This window comes from Condylura cristata, unplaced genomic scaffold, assembly GCF_000260355.1.
Source record: "Condylura cristata isolate star-nosed mole 26May11 unplaced genomic scaffold, ConCri1.0 scaffold00022, whole genome shotgun sequence".
NCBI lineage: Eukaryota > Metazoa > Chordata > Mammalia > Eulipotyphla > Talpidae > Condylura > Condylura cristata.
Window position 1 is genome coordinate 18,277,258 of NW_004567123.1, and position 25,464 is coordinate 18,302,721.

A 25,464-nucleotide genomic window follows, 5' to 3' on the forward strand; every position below is an offset into this window, starting at 1 on the left:
AATGGGAGAAACAAACAATTTTGATAATTGTACAAATGAATTCATAATACTTTCTGTAATCTATGTTTTGGTCAGGTGTAACAGAAAGATACAAATCATATATTTAAATAGCTTTTAGTAGCTATATTTTTAATAAAATGTTAATTTTGTTAATAGGATTTATTAGCACATCTCAAATATTTAAACAGGTAAGCAATATTGAAAAATTGAGATGTTTATATTTGTTTTTCTTGAAGTTAATCTTTGAAATCTGATAGACTGTTTCAGTTTGAGCTAGCTGCATTTAAAGTGCTCAATAGCCCCACATAGATGGTGCTTTCTGTATTGTACAGCACAGCAAAATACCCACCTTTACAGACTCCACTCTGTGATGTTGAGTAAATTATGGTCACTCTTTAGTATTTCTCTTTTTATCAGTAATATGAAGGATTCAGACTTGCTTATCATCTAACAACCGAGTATAGTCCCTTCTATATGAGGAAGCCTTCTGTGGTGCTCTAAATAATTCATAAGTTGATCTCTGTGGTACTTACATTGGAGTAGATATTAGGTAAAAATTCATCAATCTGTACACACATTCTAAGTTCCTCACAGTATTTATGTTATATCTCAACAAAAGTTTTTGTTTTTGTTTTAAATATTTGTTTTGTTTTCAGTATTTGTTTTTTTGATTATGTGCATCCTGCTAAAATCAATCAGATGAGCCAACCTTCAGTAGAAATATGTGATATGAGAAATGCAGTCAGTGACTCTCTGTCTTTTTCCCATCTAGGATGTGTCTAGTCCGAATGAAACAGGAAGGCCGGAGTGGGAAATACATGTGTCGTATCATAGTTCATTTTATGTGGGAGGATGTTGAGCAGCGTGGCAGAGTCATGGGGGTAAGTGGGTGTTAATCTGATTTCAATCCTTAAAAATGCCAATGAGGAATTGCATGATTTGAGTTGGAGTTTTATCTCTTCTAGTGGGCTTGCTTTCAGTTTTTTTGTGAAATGCCTTCTAATAATAGAAGGTTATTTAGCTAGTCACTTTTTTCTGTATGAAAACTGACATGCCATAGACACTTTGCTTAACATTATCGTGGTTTGTTAGTATTAAGTCATCCTGTGTATGGAGATGGTATTATAAAGATCAAATCATGGTGATAGGAGTGGATTTATTAAGTAGAGGAAATCAAATAGTAGTAATCCAGTTTAAGGACACTACACAACTCTGTTTGTATCAGCTTTTTCTAAACTACTTTGCATGAAAGTATCCTCAGAAACTGAAAACAAGCTCCTTGATCACTTATACCTAGAATACTTTGGCAAGGTGCCCACTGAAAATGTACTAGAACTTTAATAGTTAACCTGAGAAAGGTGAATATATAGTATACGATAACAGAAATTGATGACAATAGAAAATTGAAACCAATACATTAAAATAAAGTAAGTTATCTAAGTAATCTCTTCCTTTGTATACATTGTATATTTTATGTTATAGAAAATAAGAGTTTCTTGTCTTTTCCCATTTTGTTGTGCTTTATTTTGGGAGTATTTAAATGAGAACGACTAGAATGGGGTACAAAATGGGTTAATTTGGTTTTTCTCATTACAAAGTAAAATTCTCCCACATGGACAGAGAATTAAACAAGGATATAAATGGGCTGTAAAAATCATACTCACTCTTATATAAAAAAAAAATCAAAAAGCATTTATCGTGAGAAGATAAAAGTGTCTTCTCCCCAGTCCAACTCCCCAGAAGTAATCACTGCCAACAGTTAATATGTTTCTCAAAATAGAGGGGAATTTGAAAGAATCAGGTGTAGTAAAGCAGCTCACAAGGATAAAAACAAATACTGGACATTTATATAGTAGACAGTTTGACAAGTAAAACACTTCAAAAAATTCAGTGGCCATTGGTAAACACTGAGGGCCATGAGGTTAAGAGGTAGGTGGGAAGGATAGGGAGAGGGACTATAAGGGATGGTGCTGGGGTAAAAATAACAGATAAAGAAGTAGAAAGGTGTATGGGCCAGTGAATGTTCATGTTTCTGTATTTACTTTTGATTTCTGATAAAAGTTGTAGAATTGAAGGTATAAGCTGTATTCTAAAAAAAGTTGATGTTTCCTTCCAGTTATTTTTATAGAAATGTGAATATATAGGGTGGGTCAAAAAAGAGCTATAAATGTATGTTCTTTTAACATAACACAACTGGGTTTTTATATATTACACTATTTTGCATCTTGGCTTTTTTTAACTTAATATATATATAACAGGTTTTTACAATTTTTTTAAATTAAGAAAATTTTAGTTAATATTGAAATTCCTTAATCAATCTCAATCCTGGCCCATTTCCCCTTTTCAAGATGTAATCTCTCTTTCCACTTTAGTGTTTGTCTTTTAAGATTTTCCCTGTTAGACAACTATAAATCAGAGACATTCTGCTGGGAATCCCGTATGCAGATCAGAACGAGGGTGGAAAGAGCCCAAGGGACTATGGTGATGGTACACTGGTGAAGTGGTGGTGGAAATTCTGTGGGGACTACACCTAAGAAATGAAAGCAAACATTGTAAAAAGATGAACAATGATGTAATATATATATATACACACACACACACACAAATAAATTATTTAAAAAAAAAGACTTTCTCTGTTAGCTGTAGAAAATAGGTGGTATTGGTTTGTTTGGTGTATATTAGTGTACAATATACTTTACATAAATATACTTTTTTCCCCTCTCTCTCAACTTTAAGACTTCCAACATGTCTTTTCATGCTTCATGAAGAATCTTTGCCCAAGTTTTACTTTTACTTATTAAAATTATTTTCACTCTCCTTTGTTATTTTCTAACGTGTCTATAGTCATTGTGACTAAGTGGTGGACATACTGGTTGCCTACTGAGAGTCTGGGTTAAGGGTATTTTCAAGTCTTTGGGAGAACTGCATATATGGATGCACAGTGGACATGTATTCACCTTTAGGTCTTTTTGCTAACATTTTACCTGCCTTTCTTTTTCTGGGACAACTGGTTTGGCATTTCTGTCATTCTAAGATGATGGTGATAACATCTATCAAAATCCTAGTTGCTACTAACAATACTAGCATTTTTTAAATATATATAATAGTTTATTTTTACATCATTTTATGCCTTTTTCCATCTCAGTTGTAATCCCCGTGGGCTTCCCATCACCAAATCACCCGTGTGCCATCACCATAGTCCAGTGCACCCCTCCCCCAAATTTTGATCCCATTCCCCACTTCACCCCCGTAAAATGTCTCTGGTATATAGTTGTTCATTATTATTATTATTTTCTCCCCTGGTCCTTTATACTCCTGCTATGAGCGAAATCATCCGGTATTTTTCCTTTCTTTCTGGCTTATTTCACCAAGCATGATCCCTTCCAGCTTCATCCATGTTACTGTAATAGGCATGTGTTTATCTTTTTTTTATTGCTGAGTAATATTCCATTGTGTATATGTTTTATACACAATCTTTTTAATCCAGTCATCATCTTTTGGGCATTTGGGTTGAATCCATGTCTTTCCTATTGTACATAAAGCAGCAATAAACATGGGGGAGCATATGTTTTTAAAGAGCCAGTATTTGTAATTGTGTTCTTGGTTCCTTTTTCCCACTATCGTGTCTTTGCTCTCTTAGTTGCCCACAGTGGGATCAACAACTTTAAACTATTCATCCGGTTTTTTGTTCCACATGCCCTCAAGTACGTTATATACTCCCCAACCCTGTGGCAGCATATAGTGGACATAAATAAGCTGGTGCTGGCAATCTCAGATCATCCCGTTTAATGATGACCTAGAGGTACCCCCAGACAGCCAAAGCCTTGGCTTACTACCATGCTCAGTACCTCTTTGGTGAGTTAGCTTGTTTGTCTTATCCCTGTTGACTAAACTCTATGGAATTTGGACCATTAGAGCCACAGCTATCCCCAACCTGAATAGCTTAGTGAGCCACAGGTTTCTGACTACCAGATCATGAGAACCTTTAATTTGCCCAAATGAAGTTCCTTTTTGGACCTCTCTATATATCTCCATTATATATTCAATATTTCGACCCTCTCCTGTATTACTTTATAATGTCCCGTCTACTTGACTGCATGTTTTATAAAACCAGAAAGATGTTTATCCATAACTTTGTGGCTTATACAATAAACACTGACAAATAAGTAACTTGTGGAATGAATGAATAAAATGAATTTCAGTCTCTGGAATTCTGTTTTAAGTCAACTTATTTACCAGATAAATAATATTTGATTTTAGTCCCTGGTTCAGAGGTCAGAGACCAGTGTGGTTCTGAAGGAATTAATCTACCTTTCCCTTCATTTTTTCTGCTATTTTTTCTAACTGGATTGTCCTAGATAGGATTTGTTGTGTAGGAAAGTGTTAGATCATTGTTTTATTAATGTGCCTACAGTTTACCTAAGAAGATGGTTAAATATATATTCAGATTCAGTAAGTTTGTGGTGAAGCCAGAGCACCTACATTTCTAAAAAACTTTTTGCTGACCCCAAATGCCACTGATGGGGAAGAATAGGAGAGGGCCATGCATACTCTGAATAGCAACATTTTAGATGATCCATAATGCTTCTCAGGTACAGACCTTTAAATTTGTTTTCATGAGGAGAAATGTCAAGGACTACGTAAAAGATGGTAATTTTAAAATAATAGAGATTTGGAGAGGTGGGGAATTGTGACATTGTTTTTCTCTTAAATAACTTTATTCCTCCTTTTCCAATTTCTTGGTGTAGCTACTCTTCATATAGGAAAGAAAATTATATACTAGCCACTTCTGAGTTGTATGATTGTGTGATTGTGTGTATAGAGGAGGTTTTAGTCTTCTGTGTGTACACGCTAAAGAAAAAAGAAACAGGAAAATTAGGGACATGTGGCATGTCCCTAGAGACAAGTGAGAAAAGTGTGGCATGAGGGTGCCAGTCTCTGGCCTGGTTCTCACCCTGGCTGGCAAGTTTTTCCTCCTATGTGTTTCAGTTTCTTCATTAAAAAAAATAAAAGCACGTGGCAGGTGGGAGAGTGGGGAGGGTTGCATGATTTCCAAATTTCTTTTCGAGCTTCGTTTGAAGGTGGTAATTTGAAAATCTGTCTGTGTTACTTGGCATCCCAGATGTACATCTTTAAGAAAACTCATATAAAGAGTAGAGTTTATAAGACTGACCAATGTAGGAGTGATTTTTCTCATGCCAAGAAATTCTTATAGTCCATTAATTTACTTGAGGGGATTGGTGTGGGGAAGATCAAGAACTAAGAGAGCCACTTGTGATTTAATGATCAATCAGAAATTTGAATTAAGAAAACCTTTGAAATTAGAACTACAGTTTCATTTAGTGGGGGGATTTTCATTTTATAGAAATTCAGTTTTTATCAGTCTTTTAGGAGACCAATTATTGTGAAAAATAAGGCAGACTCATATATCATCAGTGAAACATATAAAAAGCAAGTGTTAAATTTGAGGTTACCAAAATCACATCAATAATTTAGTGTTCTGAGGTGTTTTTTTTTTAATTGTTTGGGATTTAAACATAAATTAGCTGTGGAAATAAAGTTCATTATATCACCTCATCTGGTCTTGTTTTATTTCATTAACTGGTTCTTAAAAACCTTTGTGAGCTGAGTTGCAGCTGAAGAGGTTGGAGACCATTTTTCCTTGGGCCTTTGCCTCACTCTTGAGTGTTGGTAAGAGCAGAGAACTAAGACTTGACACAGCTGTAAAAACAGACAGCGCCTTTGGCCTCAGCACTTTCTCCTGGTGCAGGCATATTTCAGATGTAAATTTTACTCTCTGCCTCTCCTTCTAATGAAGTAAGTTTCTTTTGCTGGGTTTGCAGCCAGGTGTGTCCAGTCTTGTGGCTAACCGGGCGCTTTACTTAATTTTTCCATTTGTGACATTTCAACCAAACTTAAAAAACAAACATAAAAATTAGCTCAAGGCAGTGGCTCAAAGTGTTAATGGTAACCTTAGGCTGGCTAAATGACTTCCTCTCAGTTCTGCCCTGCCAGACATCTCCACCTTGTGGCTTACAGTGAGCAGATTTAAGCTTTCGAATCTGTGGAGGCTAGTTAGGAATGGGTGGGGGTGGGCTCTAGTTAAGAAAATTCAAGTTTATCCTTATCATGGTCCCTGATAGGACTTCAGATGATTTCTTGCTAGCATCATTTCAAAATAAGAATTTACCTCCTCTGACCTCATGGTCTCCCATTATCTCTGTAGCAGTCTGTTGAAGGGATATGCAGAGGATGAAGGAGCTGTGAGTTGAACTGCACTCTTTTTAAAATTCTACTTTACTTTTCAGACCAGCATTTTGCTTTGCAAAGTCCTCTATGGTCACACTCAGCTACCTTTCCAAACTCATTCCCCTAGCTCTTCTTAAACTTTGAATATGGTTTTAGAAGCACATGTGCCTGACACAGAGTAAGCACTCAGTGAACATCACACTCCATCCTTGTTTTACATATTCTTCCCTCTAAGCTCAATGTTTTGTTCTTCCTGTCTTGTCTGTCTTCATGTTGTACACACACCTAGAATGTCCTAACACCTAAACCCTACTTCACATCCCTCCCCTTCAAACTGGAGTTTCCCCTAACTGGAACTGTCATAATTTATATGTACACTTCTTCTGGCTTACTCTTTCTGTTTTGTATTCTTGTCATTCCTTTATGTTGACATAACTATTCTCCTGACAAATTGGGGGTGTGTGAAGGGCAAGGGAGAGGACCATCTACATCCCTAGTCTCCAAAGTACCTTAGCTTTCATTGCATCTTGGATGAATAGGTACCCAGTAAATAAGTGAAGAATGAGAGAAGACAGTTCTGGAAACCTAAAATAAGTTCATTGGAAAAGTGGGGTGAGGAATGATTTATATCAGGATATTTGTTTTCTCTGTTAGTCTTAAATATTGGAATAAAAAGGAGTGAAAAATTATTTCTTTCACCCTCAAATTTTCTGTTTTCACATCAAAATTACATGTGTGGTATTTTATGTTTGTAAACTAACAACAGCTTTAAATCTGTAATGGGGGAGAGAAATAAGAATTATATGTACTTTAGTTTTTCTGGAAATTTCTTTCCAGACCTCTGTAACTTACTCTTATTCAAAGAAAAATGTTGATCTGAAAAGCAAAGTAGAATTTTAAAAGGAGTCCAGTTCAACCTACTTTCAAATCTTTAATCTGAATACTTTGCATCTCTAGGTCAGAATTAAAACTCACTGCCAAAATGATTGCTTTTTGTTTTTTCTCTTTCTAAATTATGTTTATTGAAATAAAGTAGTTTTACATCTTTGTATATTCTGGGGGTTATAGGTCTACTTCTACAAATGTGTATTTTTATACTCTGCCTACCACCAGTACTCCACAGTCCTCCACCATGTTCCTTTCCCGCCACCCCACTCTCACCCGACAAAATGACTGTTTTCAGGACAGACAACTTTAAGGGTATCGTTTTTATGTCCAGCTGATACAGAGCAGCAAGGGACACTAAAACTGGCTAAGAACTAGCCAAATAGTTTACTGGTCACTGTCTGAGTTCTTCACCTGCATACACAATTGCAACATTACTCAGGCTTAAGGAAAAACAACCATGTGATTTATTTAACAAAGCAGGGAAAAACAGTTACTGAAGTAAAAAATGTCCTGTACCTCGCCCAGAGCATCATCCAGTGTTTTCCAGTCCTAAACAAAAAAGCTAAGGTGGCATCATCTCACCTCTAAGGGTGCAGAACTCCTCTCCTGGACAGTAGGCCATGTGTCCAACATGGCACCTGCCAACCTGGAGCACATAGCAGCCAGACTCTAGGACAGGTTTCAACTTAGGAAGACAACAGAAGACACAACAAGAGATGCACCTGGAGCTGCTGGTATGCCCCAGCACAGCCACAGACAAGCAACACACAAAATAGCAGCAGCAGCAGATGAACAACCTGACAGACGGCCCCACTCATGCAGCTCAGCGATGTGCCCAGCTCTGGGTTTTCACCTTCTCTGTCAGGCAGTAACCACAACAAAATTGGAGACGGTTTCAGTCATTCGACTAATTGTAAAGCCTTCAAACCTTTTCCCTCTGAGGTTCCTTTTTAGATCTTCTAGAAGATTTGGTGTGTAGCGACTGGAACCTGCTGACCCCAAATAGTGAAGATTTGAAAAACTATGAATCTCGAAGACTATGAATCTCGAAGACTACGTGAAATAAACATGCCCTTCTACAGTCCCTTATATTACTTATCAGTTTCCCCACTCTAAAATGTGATACTTTTTAGCATTTTTCTCTGTGGCTATCTATCTATCATCAGCAACACCCTCTGGTTGCTAGTACCACCTGTACCAGTCTGTGGCTTCAGCCACAGGTTACACAATGATGTGAATAGTCAAACACAAACAAAGAACAAATCCTTGGGCTTGAGGCCTTTAAACTGAAAATGCCTATTATTTGATATTTTGAAAAAATTTTAAATATCCTAAGCTGTTGGAGTGGATAGTTGGTTATTAGAGAAGAGAAAACTAAATTCTTAGATGACAGAACAGTTTCATTTGGAGATTGGCTCATGAATTGTCCAACTAATGATTTACCTTTAGCAGGTACATTCCTTTCTCCACAAGTTTCATACTATCTGGCTGTAAGAGGTAACAAGGGTACACTGACAATGCACTTTAGGAAGCTTACCAAGTGTTAGGATGCCTGGGCGCCTGCAACTAGAATGCCAGTTTCATGGCTCGAGTCATCTGTTCTTCTAAGGACCATACTAGACTCAGACTATTTCAAATAGTGTCCCTGAAAGAGAAACTATAAGTCTTTATTTGAAGTGAAATAAAATTAAATGAAATTAAATATGCATATGGTCACTTCTCTCTTTAGTGGCCAATTTTACCTTCAGTTATTGATTGTGAGTTTCAATAACAGGTGTGTATGAGATTCAGAGGTCTAATATTTATATTCCTATATTCCCTAAAATGAACTTACATATATTAGTCATTCAGGAACTTTTTTAAACCAAAGTTTGAATAAGTGATTTTGATACTCTTGTTATCTTCAGTATACTTCTTGAAATTCTGTAGGGGAAAGATAGTCATCTAATTCTATTTCTCAAAGCACTGGCTGCCTCTATATACCGACACTGTCTTTCTAATATACCTCTCCTCAAATACTCTTCCTGCTAAGTACTCCCAATTCAGCTACTAATTCAGAGCTATTGACTTTGCCAACTGATAACATTTTTTTTTTTTGCCTCCAATCTCTCTGGGTGCTCTGTTCTTTTTGATATCTTTTGTGCCATTGTTGTAATACTGCCTAGAACAATGTGCATTGAACACAACTAAACTCATTCCACACTTGTTTTTCTGAGTCTTTTTTTTCACTAATACTACTTATTAAATATCACTCAGGAGACAAGGAATAAATCACTCCATCAACCAGTTTTCCCTGTGTTTTTCTTCTGATGTCATCACCATCAGTTCAATCCACTAAATTAATATTCTTAGAGTCATCCTCAACTGGCTCATCCTCTGCATCCAGTCATCCTGCCAGTTTTTAAAAAAGATTTACTTATTTATGCATACAAGAACTGGGGTACAGGCCAGAGATGTGGGGGGTGAGAGGATTCAAGAGAGACAGAGTTGGGAATAGAACAGGCATATTGAAATACATTGCTGAGGGGAGCAGTGGGTGAGTAGGGGGGTCTGCTGCTCCATGTAGGTCTTCTCCCTGGAAGGGGATCGAACTCATGTACAGTGGGTGCGGACGCTTCGTAGTGCTGCCCTTAACCGCCCCCATGCTACCAGGTAGGCCCCAGCCTGTCAAATTTTGATCCAAAGTATCCTTGGGTTTTAGAGTCTCCTCTGTCCCATAGTTTTTGATCCTCATTTCTCCTTATTGCACATGGCCTCTAACCAGTCCCTGGACTTTCCTGCCAGTCCCTGAGCCCTCTCACCATATAGCTGCCAGAGATTTCCTTTTAGACCTCACATCAGATCATGTTGCTTCTCTCTGTAGCAATCTGTGAGAACTCTCATCACATATAGAACAAATTCAGCCCTCTTAGCAATGACAGAACCTTTCATATTTACATAGAAATTGGAGGGAAAGATGCATGCTGCCTCCAACCTGTATTTCTAATCTAATTTTCTGCAGTACAAATACACATGTGTGTTTATTCATGCACATCATTCAGACACTGGTGTCAGATTTCACTGGTATCATAGTATGCCATGCTCCTTTTTTTTTTTTTTAAATAAACTACACATGTTTATGTATAGAATTTTTTTCTTTTTTGTGTAGAAGAGCTAGGATGTAGACCAGAGGAGTGGGGGTAAGAGACAGAGTGGGAAGCAGAACAGGCAGATATACTGAAATACACTGCTGGAGAATGGCAGGCAAGACAAGAGGTCTGCTGTGCCTTGTGAATTAGCACCCTGGCCATGGATGAACTAGGGTTGTAGAGGTGGTAACATTGAAACTTAAATCCTAGGCATACACCCAGTATGCCATGCTCTTGTGTGCTTCTGAGCTATTGTTTTTTATTCTCCCCTCTGAAGACTCCTAACCCTGTCTCCTGTGCTCATGGCTACAAGCTGGATAATATCTCTTCCAAGAAGCTTTCACAGCATTCCCTCACCCATCCACAATAATGTCAATATATTCGGCTACTCCCTTTTCTGCAACACCTACATTGCAGAATTTTTCATTATGGGTTTATGCATATCATGCCCACTAAATGGGATTAGGATCCTAAGATTCCAATTATCTCTACCCAGAGTGCCTAATGTAGTCAACCCTCAGGTAATTACCTGCTTCTTTTATTAGTGCCTGGCCCCAACACTATTTCCCAAATATTCACATAACAAATGATCTTTTACTATAACTGGATTCAGTTCCTGTTATACCCCTCTCTCCAAAGGTTCGTTTTCTCTTCCTGCCCTGCCTCATGGATTCCTTGGCTCTCTCATTTATACTTTATAGGGTAGATAAAACTTAGTGTGTTGGAATGGTGCCTCAGAGATTCTCTTTCAGTGGTTCTCAATCTGAAGGGACTCAAGTTTATATATCAATATTTTGAGAAATCTCAGATTTCTGATATACTTCTTTTTTTTAAGATTTATTTATTTATGCATCCAGGAACTGGGGTACAGGGCAGTGGTGCTGGGGAGTGTGAGAGAATTCATCAGAAACAGAGTGGGGAGCAGAAAAGGCAGATTGACTGAAATACACTGCTGAAGGGAGTGGTCGGCAGGTCAGAAGAGATCGCCTGTGCCATGTGGGTCAGCCTCCTGGTTTGGGATTGAACTTGTGTTGCAGTCTGCAGATGGCTTTATAGTGCTGTACTTTTAACCTGCTGTACCACCCACCAGGAAGGACGCTCTGATGCACTTCTTAAGTTAAGCATCATAGAACTGGGTTCCGCACTCTCATTTCTGTGATGAGGAAGTAGAGCCCCAAAGAAGTTAATTGCTTTTTCCAAAAAGTTTCTAGAAAATAGCAACATGACTTCCTTTAGGAAATAGAAGATCAAAATTATAGCATGCAGATCAGATTCTCTGTTCAGTGTATTATACCATGGTTATCATCCCCAAATCTACATGGTAGGTTTCTTCCCAGTCTTATTACCAAGGACTTCCAAAGATCCAGAGAACAGCTTTTCTTGATTCTGAGATATTCCATCTCTTCAGTGCAGTCCCAAGCCTGGTGCCCCTCTTATTCAGAATTTCTATTCCATTACAGCAGAGGTTTCCTACTCAACAGGAACAATAGAGATTAAGGGGAAAAAAGATGAGAATGCTAACAATGTGCTGAATTTATTTCTTTTTCCAGCATTTGCAATATGAATGTGTCTACATCATCTTAGTTGAGTTTACAGTGATTTTTCAGAGATTCCTTGGGTGTGTTATTTTAAGAGAAGAGGAACACTGAGACTGAACACTGAGCTCGAAGAGACTGGTTGAGGAAACTAACAAAGGCGGTATTATGCTGTGCATGGCAAAGCCAATAAATGAATTTAGGAGACACCTAGATGTATTTCTAAAGGAGGGCATGAGGGGGAGGGGCCTGGTGAAGGCAGAAGGTGGGATTAAGAGAAATTAAAATGGGGCCAGCATGTTAGATAAACGGGGTTGAGATTTTTCATCTACTTAGTTCAAAAGTTAAAACTAGTCTTTACCATGTACCTCATACTCACCCTCCCATCCCCCACTCTCTGCTTAGGAAAAGAACTTGCTGCAGCCTGGTACAGCAGTGTTTATTATTTAACTGTTACATCTACTAGGTGTCCCTAGAGGGTCTTAGACTATTAAAACTAGAAAGGAACTTTGAAAAATCTAGTCCTCAAAACATTGTCCCTAGACTAGTACCCTTAACAGTACTTGGAAACTATTTATTTATTTATTTATTTATTTATTTATTTTTATTATAACAGTTTATTTTTACATCATTTCGTACAGTACTTGGAAACTTTTTAAAATGCAGTTTAGCGCCCCATCTTGGATCTGCTGAAATGGAACACTGGAGGATGGGGCCCAGCAATCTGTGTTTTAACAAACATGCCAGTTTGAGAGCTGCTGCTCTAGTTTGATCTGTCATTTCATTGATAGGGAAACTGGCTCTGGGAGAGCTGAGTAAGTTTAAATTGGAAGCCAACTGAAAAGCAGAAATAAGGTCTCCTGGAGTCTACCTTTTGCTGCTCTCCTTACTCAGATTAGGGACTGCTCATGGGTTAGAGATGTGTGAAAGTTGCAGATTTCAGCATAATACAGAAACAGTTCACCAGTATTAACAGCTCACATAAGTACTTTCTCATTGGTGTGCACTTTACAAGCCACATTTTGAATTTTATATCTTAAAACATTCTTACCTGTGAAATAAGTAGTATTTCTATCTTTACTGTACAGATGAAGAAACTTAAAAGATTCAGAGATGTTAGTGTATTGATTTCCTCTAGGTGCTATAAGAATTTACTACATACTTGGTGGCTTAAAGCAACAGAAATTTATTCTCTCACACTTCAAGGTACCAGAAGTAATTTTCACTGGGCCAAAGTCAAGGTGTTAATAAGACTTTCTGTGAACCCTTACAGAAAACCTGTTCCTTATCCCTTCTAACTTCTGGTGGCTGCTGGCATTCCTTGGCTTATGGCCACATTACTCCAACCACTGCCACTCTGGTGATGCTGACATCTCTACTTCTTTCTGGGCCTAAGTGCCCTATGCCTCTCTCTTACAAGGATACATTTAGGATCTACTGGAAAATCCAGGATAATCTTCCATCCGAAGATTTAAGAATCTAATCATAACTATCTAAACTTTTTGACACATGGGGAAATATTTACAAGTTCAAAGAATTAGGATATAGATATCTCTGGGAGACCATTGTTCAGGCTACCCGTGAAGTACACAGTAAATATGGAAGCATGTACTAGAACCTAAATCTGCCAGACATTTAGAGCCCATGCTCTTAATCTCTTAATGACTGTGCTGGCTTTAGTATTAGCATTGAAGATTTAAATATCATTTTCTTCTAACTTGCATAATATTACTTATCTCCTAACAATGAACCTATGATTCCTTAAACATTTCTGTATGTTGACCCTGACTCCAGTTAAATTGTTAACCCCAAGAGGCAGAGATTGTATCTTTTTAAATTATTATTTTTATTTTTAGATTTATTTATTTATTCATACAGAACTGGGGTACAAGCCAGAGGTGCAGGGCTGGTGAGAGGCTTTACCAGAGACAGAGTGGGGAGCAGAACAGGCAGATCCATGAAGTACACTGCTGAGGGCAGCAGCGGGCGAGTCAGAAGAGGTCTGCCACGCCATGTAGATCACTTCTGGGGCAGGGGATCGAACTCACACTGAAGCAGCTGTGGCCAGCTTGCAGTGCTGTGTCCTAACCTTTTGCACCACCAGGGAGGGCCTTAACTTATTTTTTTAAAGAAATATTTATATATGTATACAAGAGCTGGGGTGTAGGCCAGAGATGTGAGGGGTGAGAGGTTTCACGAGAGACAGAGTGGGGAGCAGAACAGGCAGATTTATAGAAATACACTTGTGCTGCCAGTGAGGCCCCCTTTTTTGGCTTTTATAAATATTGTTGCTTTAAACATTCATATATAGTGTTGAAAAAAAAACCATATTCATATATAGGGTTTTGTCTGAATGTAGATTTACATATCTCTTGGGAATGTACCTATGAGTAGAATTGCCATGTCATGCAGTGATTCTATGTTTACCTTTTCAAGCAACTCAGATATTGTATCTTATATTAACTTATTTGAATTTCTAATATGATGGGAATCATACTACCACTGTTCATTCATTTATAATGAAATAACAGTCTTGCAATATGTAATCTTATTCACATTTTTCATCTTGCTGCCAAATAAATGTTCACACTCATAATTTTTGATTGTAAGGAAAAAAGATGGTTTGCAACAGTGGAAGGAGTTCTAACCAACCAGGCCTCTTTCTGGGTGAACTTGAGTAAGTGAAATCACCTCACCTCTCTGGGGAGGAGAGCTGGATGATTTCTAAATTCTCTTCCAGACTTAACATTCTACAACTCTGAAAGTCTGAAAAGCTAGCCTTGTCTTAAATCCCAGGGCTTGTGCTCTGTTGTTTTAGCAGTTCATCATTCTCTGTCTGATTTTTGTTCCCAAACACAAACAAGGTTTTACCCATTATCTGTCCGTTTTATTGTGGCCTGCTAGCTTCTGGGTTCTCTGCCAAGGCACTAAGAATACAAAGATGATTTCCTAGTCTAGTAGAAGACAAATGTATAAATAGGTGATTATATTACTAAGAGTGTGACATTTAAAAATTGCTGAGAAGGCCCCAAGGAAAATGCAAATGACAGATGACATTTGGGTTGTATTTTTTCAAAAAAGTGTTTTCTAGAAGACAAGAACATTTTAGGCAGAGACACTGTGTGGGTAAAGGCAGAGTGGTGTGAAAGGATAGGATCTGTTCACCTTTATTTAGTAAGTTTTTCCCTTTTCCTGCAATTCTGAAAGCATACTATTCAGACTGACTCCATTTGGAGATCTTCCATATGTCAACATTCACAGACTCATCTACTCAAACATCTCCAATGTAACATATTTTGTCTAGGTCTTGATCATTTGTAGATACTCTGTTTTTACAGGGCACTTCAGAATTGGTTTCTGAGTAATACACTTCATTGAATGGCTAAAAAACTTGGTCAGGGTATGGTTTTCTCCATAGCACAAGCTTAGTTTGGGCTCTTGCAGATGCTCTGTCATCCCCCCAAAAGTTTCAGTTACATAAAATTATTAAGAATGCAGAATTTTACAATATGATCAGCATAGCACAAACTATACATGGAGGGCTTTGTGCTTTAAACTGCTCCCTTCCCAGCCTCCCAGTCTTCATGAGAGGTCATTGTACAGCTCTTTCCATGGTCACTGTTCTCTTCCCTTTTACTGGAGGGCAAAACTAGGGCAGAGAAATAATTTTTATTCACTTCTGAAAGGTTACAGTAATAAAGAAACTCTTGTTAACATCAGAGAATGTTGCAGCCAAGAGTTTTCACAGTCTGGCATTGTTTATTTTACATGTAATTTGGAACCTTCTGCACTCTTAAAATATTGGCACAAAAATGTTTTAACTGTTGAAGTACTTCACTGCATGCAGCAGTAGTGTGGTGTCAGAGGGGCAGAGGGCTCTCGAGAGTCATTTGCCTTATTCCTGTTGGAGAGAAAAATGGAATAAATTGTGCGTAGGTATGTTTACATATGCACATACACATTCACTTGTGTGTATCTGCGCCTCTTTGCATTTAAAATGAACAGTGTTCTCAGTTCTGATGAATTTATATGCTTTTCTTTATTTAACAATAAGAATGGTGCAACAATCCTGTTTCCCCTTTTGCCATGGCTGTTAAATTAGCTCCTTTCTTTGATACATAACATTTTTTATTACTTGTTTCTTTTTATTTTATTTTGGTTGAGATGTATACTATAGGCCAAACTCTTTGCTAGGCATTTTATAGCCATCATCTTATTTAATTCTTATAAATTGCCCTCTGATAGAGATGCATTTGTCTTCATTTTGTAGTCATGGATCACTGAAAGGCAGAAAGTTAAAGGATTTGGTTGTGGTCACCATAGAAAGTCACAAGCTCGGATCTGATTGGAGATGGCTCTGCAGAAAGAAAAAGAAAATTACCGGATGGTTTTACTCATAGCAGGAACGTAAAGGACCAGGGGGAGAAAAATAATAATGATGAACAACTATATACCAGAGACATTTTATGGGGGTGGAGTGGAGAATGGGATCAAAAATGGGGATGGGGGGGTGTACATGGGACTTTGGTGATAGAACACAAGTGATCTGGTGATGGGAAGCCCACAGGGATTACAGCTGAGATGTGAAAAGTCACAAAATGATGTAAAAATAAACTATTATATTATTTTAAAAGACCAAACAGATGGCTCTGTTTGCCATAATGCATGCTTTTGTTGTAACACAATGTACATTTTTGAGACAGTAGGTAGAGCAAAATAATGAATTGTTAGGAACAAAGTCACTTGTGTTAATTGATATCATAATATGTGGAAGTACTTGACTCCATTAAAGGGGTTTTATCCTGTTAGGTTGAAATTAAGATTTGAGAACAGTTGCAGAAGGATACCATGAGTTAAATGGGAAGAATGCTGGACTGATGACTGGGCTTCCTTAGTTCCAGGCTCAACTTGTTTCCAGAGCATAGAAGTCCTTCTCCTTCCTCCATCTGCCTCATATCTTTGGGTTTAAAATAGAGCTGTGTATTTCTCCGACCCTTGCTAAGACCCAGGGATTCCCCAAAACTGACCACATTTGCCCTAACCTGTGTGGTCTGGGGACTGTGGCCTGCTGCTCCATAAACTTATCTTCCTCCAAGTCTGGCACTTTCTTCCTTGGTCTCGAAAATGGATCTTTGGCAGAAGAGGCAGAGCTAACCACTATATGCCTCCCTCAAACCACTCTTCACCACTCTGCCCCAAGCTCTGCTGAGGTGTCCCCAAGCCCAGACCCATCTCCAGGGATTTCCAATAGGGGGATCCTTCCTTTGCAGGAGTCCCAATCCAGTTCTGAGAATAGGTTACTCGTTGGCATGTACATCATGACTTCCACAAACTGGAGACCTTCTATTAAAGCCAGCCAGAGACTCCTATACCCTCTGGCCATGATCTATTTTCAGTGTTCACCAACAGAACAAAAAGTTCTTCAGACTTTTTAATCCTCTTTTACCTTTGTTAGAACTTTTCAACCCTTCTTTGTCCAGAGAGAACTATATTATACTTGCCTTTGGCTTCTTGACCCATAGGAACAGTCCATATGATGAAGAACCTAAATTAGTACATGCAAATTTGGATGAGGGATACACGTCATTCCCACAAATTTAGTGTGGGTCTGTATTTGGCTCTTTACTTCTGAGATGTGGACGCTGTGCTAAAATTTCCAAAAATCACTCATTTTTCCAAGCAGTTACCTCCTATCAGATGGACTTTGCAGCCAGACCTGGGTTCTAATCACTATTATGCCATAGGATGGCCTTGAGACCCTGGCAAATCTTTTTACCACTTACAGTTTTCATTCTACCCTTTTATGAGATAATCTGCATGGAGAGTGTAACTTAAACAATATGATGTAGGTAAAGAATTACCTACACACAGAACATTTTTAGGCTCTTGATAAAATGGGCACTATATTTGGAACTTTTCTATAGCACGCTGCTTAGATTTCCTGATTTCAAAATGATTTATGCTACACTGGATTCTGACTTTCTGTTGGTTGAAGATGGTATCTTTCATCTTTTATCTCTTCTGTCTGGTATGGGTCATGTTCAGCAGTTGATATTGGCTGCATTTGTTGGGAAGACTTGGGTAGAGTAGGCAGGCATGAATGTTTTAGTTTCTCTGTCAGAACCTGGGGAAATAGTAACCCCTTATGTTGAAGCCTTTGAGGACAATTTAAATTGTATGTGTGAAGTGTTTTGAAGCTCTTTGAAAGGAGGGTACTGGGGAAATTAATGGTGTTTTTTCTGTACTTGGGAAAGCCCTTTGTGGTTCCCAGTAAATAAATTAACTTGGAGTGAGTTTTCTAACACCTATTCTACTCTGTTCACCAAGATTTTTTTTTTTTAATAACTGTCTGCTGTAATGCTTCTTTGCTCTGACTTATAAAGGTGTATACACACACACACACACACACACACACACACATACATGCATATACATATATACATATGTATATATGTATATGCATGTATGTGTGTATACATGTATATATATGTTCTTTTGACCCTTTTATGCTCCCAGGAGAGAAATTTCTATCAGAATAATAAAAGATATATAAACTGTATGTGTTTGTTACCCCTTTTCTGGGCCTTGGGCAGTTTAGCTGCTAGGGTTAAGAATCAGGCTTGTAGTTTATGTGTGGTTATGAGGAAAGTAGGAGATGATTCCCTTTAAGCTCTGAGTAGCCTTCTGAGTATCTCCCACTTTATACCATTTTTTTTAAAGATTTCTTTTATTTACTTATGCATACAAGAATTGGGGTACAGGCTAGAGGTGTGGCAGGTGAGAGGGTTTATCAGAGACAGAATGGGGAGCAGAACAGGCAGAGTATTAAAATATACTGCTGAGGGGAGCAGCAGGCGAGATAGGAGAGGTTTGCTGTGCCATGTGGGTCAGCTCCCTGCCTAGAGATCATACTCATGCCACAGTGGTTGGCGATAGCTTGATAGTGCTGAGACTTTAACTCCTGTGCCACCAGGAATGCCCCCACTTTATATACCTTCTTATCCCTATCCAATGCTTTTTGCTAACATTTCTGCTAGCAGATGAATTTTATTGTCTTTTGTATTTGGGGGTACAGATGTTTATGGCTTTATCTCTTATCTTTCAAAAACAGAAATGCTTATAATCTGCTATGATTTAGGTCCCAAGCTTCGTTACCTACAAAGAAGAGCCTCTCTAGAGAAAAGAGAAGATGGTCGTAGAGCCAGAAAAGCAGGGGATTATACTTGGTTTCATCATTAACCAGCAGACTCACGTGAAGGGCCTAAATGAGGTTAACTAAGGGCCTTTCTAATGTGGGGAAAAGAATCTATGAGATAAAAAATTTCTAATCCAGGGTAGAACTTGGTAAGACTAAATAGTAGATGACCAGACTTTTTGTTCTCCAGTTCTCTCTTACCTGGATCCCTGGAAGAAATGATCCAATTCCTAATATCTTTTACTCAAAGGACCCAAGAGACACTAGTATGGCATTTGGGGACAAATCTGGGGTTCAGAACATGCTAGATCTGGCTGGTCTGAAGCAGTGGGTAGATATGAATGTCAGAACAATCCCACATGGTGGTGAGGACTGCCAGAAAGTGTAAAGGAAGTCCAGACTGCTCTGGCTGATGACAGGAAGGCCCAGTCAAGTTAGTCCTAGCTGGTCAGAATTACAAAGCAACCAGTGTTTATATTTTGTGTCACTTCAGTCACTTGTAATGTCCTGGAAATTTGACAGCCACAAAGATAGTTCTAATTCAGCCCTTTCCAGTTGAGGATACTAAGTCCTGGCAAGCAAAATGACTTGTTTAGTGTCACATATTAGTAGCAGAATAGAGATTAAAATTCACAGATTCATGCTATTACTCTTCATTATGTTATGTTACCACCTTTGCCGTCCCCTAGAGCTGCCATACATGCCATACATGCCATTTTGTCTTCCTATCTTATCTTTTGATCTTTTAGCTGGTGAGAATTACAAAGCAACCAGTGTTTATATTTTGTGACACTTCAGTCACTTGTAATCTCCTGGAAGCTTGACAGCTACAAAGATAGTCCTAATTCAACCCTTTCCAATTGAGGATACTAAGTCCTGACCTCTTAAGGTTAGTATTCCAGTGTCTGACACTGTGCTTAGTATATAATATGCCTTCATCATTGTTAGTGACTGACTTAGTGAACTCACAGAGTCTATTCCTTACTTAATTTTCTTAGAAGAAATTCCTGACTGCCTGTTTAACCTGATTCGAGCTGATTCACGCTGGGTTGTTACTGGATGTTAATAGGATGATGTTTTAATGGTCTCAGATAACATTTGTGGTTTAATGAATTTTTAAAAATATTGTACTAATAAAAAGTAGTTGTAATGGTGCTGTGAGACACTCTTGGGGTGAATAGGGGAGGATTGAGGATGGTCCCTCATTTCTATGTTCTGCCACAAAATAAGAAAATTTGCTCTTTTCTCATTTAGGTTTAACCCTATATGGGCACTACCAGTAGGCAGTGGCTCTGCTAAGTTACCTATGAAAGTTCTGGGAGCTTAAAGGTCAGGTCCAGATATACTACAGCTAGATGTCGGAGCTGCCCTATATGTGCCATGAGTGTTTCTGGGTCCACTGGTGGGGCAGCTATAATACTCCTCTTCCCCTTTGTTACCCTAAAATACTTGGTAACTATAGGGTTAGTTAGAACTGAAAGGATCGAACTAGGGACTTCTTTCTCCGTGTTAATTGCTGTTTTCAGCTGATTTTTTTTTTTTTTTTTTTTTGAGTAGCAGTAGGAGCAGCTACAAAGAACCTTTAAAAAAAAATATCACTTGGGCCCTCCCTGGTGGCGCAGCGGGTTAAAGCACAGCACTAAAAATCTAAAGCTGCTTCCGCATGAGTTCGATTCCCACCTGCCCCGGAGGTGACCACATGGCGTGGCAGACCTCTCCTGGCCCGCCCGCTGCTCCCCTCAGCAGTGTACTTCGTCGATCTGCCTGTTCTGCTCCCCACTCTGTCTCTGATGAAGCCTCTCGCCGCCCCTGAGCCTCTGGCCTGTACCCCAGTTCTGTATGCACAAATAAATAAATCTTTAAAAAAAAATCACCATTAGCAGGACTTCACATGTCTTACAGATTCTCAGATCTAATCCTGATCTCTGCTCTAAACTATCAGCTGCCTCACTGGTCTTACTTCTCAACTTTCTTCCTCTCAGAGCCACCCTGTAAATTATCCAACAATCAGATTTACCTGTAAATTATTCAACAATCAGACTTACCTTCCTAAACTATATCAAATACTCATCATAGAGAAACCCACAGTAGATCCCTCATGCTTCCTCGAGTATGATGGGCACCATATCCTCTAATCTGACTTCAAGGTTCTCGGTGATTCACCATCGTTTTGTTATCTTCTCTGCTTGCAGAAATTTTCTTCCAGCCTGTAATATTCATTCTACTGATTCCCTTCTGAAAATTTCCCCAGTCACTCCAGATTTACGTTTGTGTCTTAGTCTATCAAAATGACCTTTAAACTTCTTAGGTGCAGTCATCATGGGACATACTCGGTAGCATCCTCAGTGCCTAGATAGCATGGAGCATGGAAATTGTATATACACAGGGAATACATCTCGATTTAACAAATAGTTTTGTTGCATTTGCAGGAGATTCCAAGGGAAAGGTAGAATAAAGATAATCCTTTCAAAAACTGACATAGGTATTGGGACCTCTTATGCTAAGTGTAAGAGTAAATGATAGTCTGAATAATACTTTCTTGATAAATTTTCTCAGCTATTCCCTTGACATTTTCTCATCTACACAGTGGTGCAGAGCAGAGTGATATGTATGGAGACATGGGGCTTCCCATTTCCCTTCCTCATAGATTCCAGATGCTCTGCACCTGCTGTGTGCCAGGCAATATGCTGGGGATACAGATGAGACCAAAACATGGACTCTCCTTCAGGAATTGATAGTAAAGCCTTCTGCCTTCACGTCAATGCTTGCTGGCTTTTAGCAGCTACTGACCCCTAACCATTCTACCTCTAGTCTGTGTAGTCTGTGACCATACACAGAACTGGGCAGTTCTTTTCTTAAAGATCTTGAATGACAGGATTATGGCAGTAGCACTAAATTACCATCTAACATTCTATATATTTTACTGTGTTTGATGTGGCCATCCTTCCTGTCTTAGAATGCAAACTCCAGGAGTTTAGGAATTGTCTTTTTTGTTCAGTGTTGTAGCCTCAGCTCCTGGAACAGTGCATGATTAGCACTGAATGTACATTTCTTGAATGATGAAGGCAAAACTACAGGATTTTTTTCTCCTGTAGTTCCAGTAGCATCCTTAATTTGTATGCTTCTATTAAGGATTGTCATTTATTTTTATTAAGATTTATTTTAATTTATGCATACAAGAATTGGGGTAGAGGACCCTCCCTGGTGGCTCAAGGGGTTAAAGCGCAGCACTATGAGTTCCATCCCACATGGTTCAGCAGACCTCTCCTGACCCACTTGTTGTTCCTCTCAGCAGTGTATTTCAGTACATTTGCCTATTCTGCTTTCCCACTCTGTCTCTGGTGAACCCTCTCACCTCCCGCCACACACACACACGCACCTCTGACCTCTACCTAGTTCTTACATGCATACATAAATAAATCTTTTTTAAAAAATTAATTGGGATGTAGGCCAGAGGTGTGGAATGGTGAGAAGACTCACTGGAGACAAGAGTGGGTGGGGGGAGCACAAGCAGAAAAACACTGCTGAGGGGAGCAGTGAGTGAGACAGGGGAGTTTTCATCATGTGGGTCAGCTCCTGGTTGGGTATCAAATTCATGTCGCAGTAGCTATGGATAGCTTGATAGCACTGACTAACTGCTGTGCCATCAAGGAGGCTGCTCATTTATTTATTGAAAGAACACTTTTTGTCTCTTACCATGTGCTAAATCCCTAAATGTTTTTGCTGGAAAGTATACGCTGGAGAAAAATGATCTTACCAAGCTTACAATCTAGTTTATGCTAAGAAAGTAGATGAAGTTGGATCCTTCCAAGGTTAAGTTCCAAACTAAATAGATGAATACATAAGATATGAACCTGGTTTTTGTTTTGCTTTGCTTTTACTACAAAACTTCCTCTAGAAACTGACTGAAAGCAGAACTGAGAATGATGGCAGGAAATACAGGAGACCATGTAGCCCCCAGGTGCTGAGGGGAAAGATGGAGACTGTCAGGCCCTTTTCTTTGGTAGAAGAGTGGGTTGGATTTGTAAGTCCTTTTTAAGACAATACCATGATGGTTAAAAATACTTGGGCACTGAAACCAGATGATTTGAGCTCATATCCTCTCAAGCTGAAGGACCTTGAGCAAGGTCCTTCAGCTCAGTTCCTCATTTTCCTCTCTATAAAATAGAAGTAATATAGTACCCATCTCATGGTATCATGAAGGATAAATGACTGAGACATATGAGACCCATTAAGCAGCTGGACAGATGTTTGCTGCTATTAATATTACTTGTTAAGCATTTTTTGTCACATATTAAAGTTAAAAGAAGAAAGGTAGTTTTGCTTTAAAAAAAAAAGATTTATTTATTTATGCATACAAGAACTGGACCACAGGCCAGAGGTGGGAGGGGTGAGAGGATCCACCAGAGACAAAGTGGAGAACAGAACAGGTTGTTTGGTGGAAATACAGTGCTGAGGGGAGTAGAGGGTGAGACAGGAGCAGTCTGCTGCATCATGTGGGTCACCTCCCTGGCTGGGGATGGAACTCGTGCTGCAGTAGCTGCAGATCGCTTCATAGTGCTGTGCTTTAACTTGCTGCACCACCAGGGAAGCCCCAGTTTTTCAGTTTTGATGGGAAAGCTAAGGCGCAGAAAGATTTTTGTCTTCCATAGTCACAAGTCCAGAATTTACTTAGGTTTTATAAAGTTTCTTAGGTCTTAGCGGGATTTAATGCAGATCCACTAGTGAGAGCATCTAAGATATCCAACCGTTAAAAAAAATTTATTTTATGCATAGAAGAGCTGGGGTAGGCCAGAGGTACAAGGGGTGTGGGTGAGAGGATTCACCAGAGACAGAGTAAGGAACAGAACAAATGGATCTACTGAAATACTATGCTGAGGGAAGCATCAGTCAAAACCAGAAAGGTCTGCTGTGCCATGTGGGTAGCTCCCTGGCAAGGGATCAAGTTCGTGCTGCAGTGGCTGCAGATAGCTTCCTACTGCTGAGATATAACCTTTGTACCACCAGGGAGGCTGCTGCACTCTTGGAATCTAAGATCAGAAAGCGACTACAAATTGTATCCTCTGAGAAAATGTTGCTGTCTAGGCAACATGATGTCTATCTGGGGTCTTGAGTGAGCCCAGAGTTACTTGAGGTAACTCTAGAGGGTCCGCTAGGTTATTTGGATTCATAACACCTAGGATGAATGAATGTGCCCAGGCTTCATTAGCAAAGAACTATACACTAACTTGTTAATTATACATTTGTGCCTCCCCAACCCCCCAATTCCAATAAACGTATTTTCCCCCACACTTTGCAAAGTTGTCAGCTATTTACATGATGGTATCATTTTGGGGTACATTTCACATCAGCATATGTGCACAAGATGTTTTTGGCACCACAACTCCAAAGGCAAGGGAATTACCCTTTTTCCTGTTTGGCTAATACAGGTAGTATGCATTTGAGGTGATCAGTATTAATGGGGAATATGCATCCTATAGTTTTCTACTGTCACCAGTTTGCCTAAATTTAATTTAAAAAAAAAAAAGTCAAAACAAAGTTGTGCCTGCCGTGCTTGTGCATTTATAAATGTTGTCTTGAAGCCTGGAAGCCTGGAAGTGCCTCTGGGAACCTGTGGTATGTCAGTATCTTCTTGCTGACAGTAATCAGGTAGAATACTGATGACTGATATCCACTGACATGTAGTTAACAGATTACTGGGAAAGGGGCTCGGGCCCTGGTGTGCTATACTCCTGCACCACTGGAAACGCCTGCCAGGCTCAAACTAAATACACATCTTGCTCGTATTACATCTTGTCTAAGTAAGATTTTCCATTACCACAACATAGGAGATGTTGAGGGCACAGTGATCACTAAAACCCTGCAAGACTGGTTGTCTATGCTTAGTGCTGCCAGGGTCAGACAGTCATCTGCGATTATAGGTAACTGTTATATTCTTTCTTTAGCCAGCATTCAGTGAGATCTAATTATGTGCACATCATGGTCCCATATATTCTCTTCTACATCTACTCAATAATCAAAACCTGTTGATTCTGCTATAGAAATTTTTCTTAAAAACGTTCCTTCCTCTCTATTCCTCCTGCCATTTATGTTAGCTTATATTAAGTCTCACCTAAGCCACTGTAGCTGCCTTCTCTGTTATTCCTGAATATCATCCTTCCCCCAACTTTACAGTTTGAATTTCTTTTTTTTTTTAAGATTGATTTATTTATGCATACAGAACTTGGGTTCAGGCCAGAGGTGCAGGGGCGGTGAGAGGACTCACCAGAGACAGATGGGGGGAGCAGAACAGGCAGATCAACAAAGTACACTGCTGAGGGGAGCAGTGGGTGAGATAGGAGAGATCTGCTGCACTTTGTGGATCACTTCCACGGCCAGGGATCGAACTCACACCGAAGCAGCTGCAGCTAGTTTGCAGTGCGGCACCGTAACCCATTGCACCATCAGGGAGAGCCCACAGTTTGAATTT

At 39.1% G+C, this 25,464-nt stretch overlaps 1 protein-coding gene across 3 annotated transcripts in view; it reads left to right on the plus strand.

Moving 5' to 3' along the window:
• LOC101633725 (ubiquinol-cytochrome-c reductase complex assembly factor 1) overlaps positions 1 to 25,464 on the plus strand; it is a 94,173-nt gene that overhangs the window by 46,927 nt on the left and 21,782 nt on the right. For all 3 annotated transcript variants that reach the window (XM_004687248.2, XM_012728389.1, XM_012728390.1), the window contains one exon: positions 773 to 881. In XM_004687248.2, coding sequence (XP_004687305.1) covers positions 773 to 881 — 109 coding nt within the window. The remainder of the gene's footprint in view (positions 1 to 772; positions 882 to 25,464) is intronic.